The sequence below is a fragment of the Geospiza fortis genome, unplaced genomic scaffold (genome assembly GCF_000277835.1).
Source record: "Geospiza fortis unplaced genomic scaffold, GeoFor_1.0 scaffold85, whole genome shotgun sequence".
Taxonomy (NCBI): Eukaryota; Metazoa; Chordata; class Aves; order Passeriformes; family Thraupidae; genus Geospiza; species Geospiza fortis.
This window is the reverse complement of record NW_005054358.1, coordinates 356,065-358,273: the sequence shown is the minus strand read 5'-3', so window position 1 is coordinate 358,273 and position 2,209 is coordinate 356,065. Positions and strand designations below refer to the sequence as shown.

Sequence of the window (2,209 nt, the reverse complement as noted above, 5' to 3'; positions counted from 1 at the left end):
GGCTGCAGGGGTCTCTTGAGGGTGCTCCATGCACTCACAAGGCGTCCATGGCCCCAGCAGCCACACCTCCACCACACTGGGAGTGCCCAAGAAGCCTCATGTGCCTTGTTTGTTTTACAGCGCTGGGATGGAGTCACCACAGGCCCCTCGGCCACCTCAGCCCACCCACCCCCTCACTGCTGCTGCTGGACCAGGTAGGACCCTGGGCTACAGTTCCCTGCCTACCAGCCACCCCAACACCACAGGAATGGGCTTCCCAATGCCACTGTCACCATCGCTGTGGCATGAGGTGCTGCCTTGCCGGATCCAGCCCAGTTCCCACATACTGTAACACAGCAGAGCCAATACTGGGCCACCTTCTGGGGGGCAAACCTGCCCTCCCAGCTCTGCAGGGAGACACTGGGACCCCCATCTCCTTTCTCATGGCATCTTGCTCTTCCCAGCCCATCACATGAACAGACACCCCAAGGACACTGGAGTCACCTCAGCTCTGCCATCTGCACCCCCCCAGCTGTGGAGCAGGTAATGAGGAGGAACCCAAGTCCCCTCCCCATCTCTGCATAGTCGATGCTTATTGCTAAATAAAGTAAATTCTTTTTCTCCAAGAAACATCCTCCCTGTGGTCCTCTGCTGCTCTTTAAAGCCAAGTGTCCACCCATCTTTAGTGCAACACAGAGCAGCCAGCATCAACAAGTGCACCCAGGCCCTTGGGGGCCACAACACCCAATGCTCAGACGACATGGTGAGGTGACAGCTGGGGGGCCCCTGTTGTGGGCAGAGAAGGTGCACATCTCCCAGTGCTGGTGACAACCCATGGCAGCTCTCGAAGGGCTGGTAGGGAAGGTCAGTGCTACAACCCACTTAGTCCTGTGGGCAGACCCCTTCCTCTGTCCCCACCATGCACTGTGGCAACCTTGTAATGAAGTCCTCATTGTCACACAGCTGTGTCACACTGCGGCTGGGGACTCTGCCCACCCTGGCCACCCAAGAGCATTGTCCCAGAGCACTGGGTGCTAGGTGCTGGCACACAGTGGGTGTCAGACCCCATCTCCCACAGCAGCTGAAGCCACCATCAGATTTGCTTTCCAGCCCAGGGGACATGTCACAGCCATGGGTCACAGAAGACGACAAAGCCAGAGGGTACTGAGCCAGCACAGCTCCTCTGGCACAGGGAGGTGATGCAGGTATCACTGCTTACATGTGGGTTGGGGCACCCACCACAACACCCCTCTGCCACCCCTTGGGGCCACCTCTGATCTGAAAGACCCAGAGAGTGTGCAACTCCATGTAGCCAGCCCTGTGACCACCCCGCACGGGTGTTTGTGGGCCACAGTGGGTGCAGCCACCACAGGGAGGGGTTGTAGCTCCTGCCTCCTACAGAGCCCCAGACCATGGGGGCTTCCCAGCCACCACGGCGGGTGCTCATGGTGCCTGTCCCTGGGCCCTGCAGGGCTGGTGCAGGGACGTGGGTACACACAGTCCCAGGAGATCCCTCAACACTCCAGTGCTCTCACCAGGACTGAGCACACACTTTCCATGGAAAACCCTGGTGTTGAACCCTCACAGCCCTGCTCAGAGCTGCCAATTCATGTGATTCTGCAAGACAGTCCCTGTGCCCTGTGGGCCAGGAAGAGGGCACAGTACTCTGTGTTCTCCTCTTACCGTGCTGAGCTGGTATGCAGTTGCCTGGCTGCCCCCATCAGTGTCCTGCCAGCTGCTCCGTGATTTGCACCCTGGATCTGGAGACTTTTTCCAGTTTCTTCCTCCAGTTGATTGACTATTGACAGCAGCAGTGGAGGCTGGGATGCCCCCAAACCTTCCTTTCTGAAGAGATAGCCAACCCCCAGCTCTGAGCCAGGAGCAGCGGGGATTGATATGAGATCACTCCAGGATTGAGGCACCTCATGTGTTCTCTTGCAGGGTGGGCTACCGTCCTCTGAGGCCGTGTGACAGGGAACTGGCAGAAGAGTCGCTTTTAAGATGACACGAACAGACCCACCTGACATTCTGGTGTCCACGGTGTACCAAGACATCAAGGTGGCGACAGCAGCCCCTGGGGATTCCGTTGTCTGTCAGCCCCTAGCACAATGTGACGCCTCCATGTCCTCCTCCCTGTCCCGCGAGCCGCAGCCCTTCAACAAGCGCCATTGCAGGAGTTTCGACTTCATCGAGTCGCTGGAAGAGTTGGGCACCCCCTCGGCCATGGAGC

The 2,209-nt window shown here is 58.5% G+C and overlaps 1 protein-coding gene across 1 annotated transcript in view; it reads left to right on the top strand.

The window, feature by feature from the left end:
* Nucleotides 1–165: 165 nt before the first annotated feature.
* AJM1 (apical junction component 1 homolog) overlaps nucleotides 166–2,209 on the top strand; it is a 5,207-nt gene continuing 3,163 nt past the window's right edge. The window contains 2 exon segments of the mRNA XM_031059224.1: nucleotides 166–522; nucleotides 1,921–2,207. Coding sequence (XP_030915084.1) covers nucleotides 1,981–2,207 — 227 coding nt within the window. The 5' untranslated portion in view covers nucleotides 166–522; nucleotides 1,921–1,980.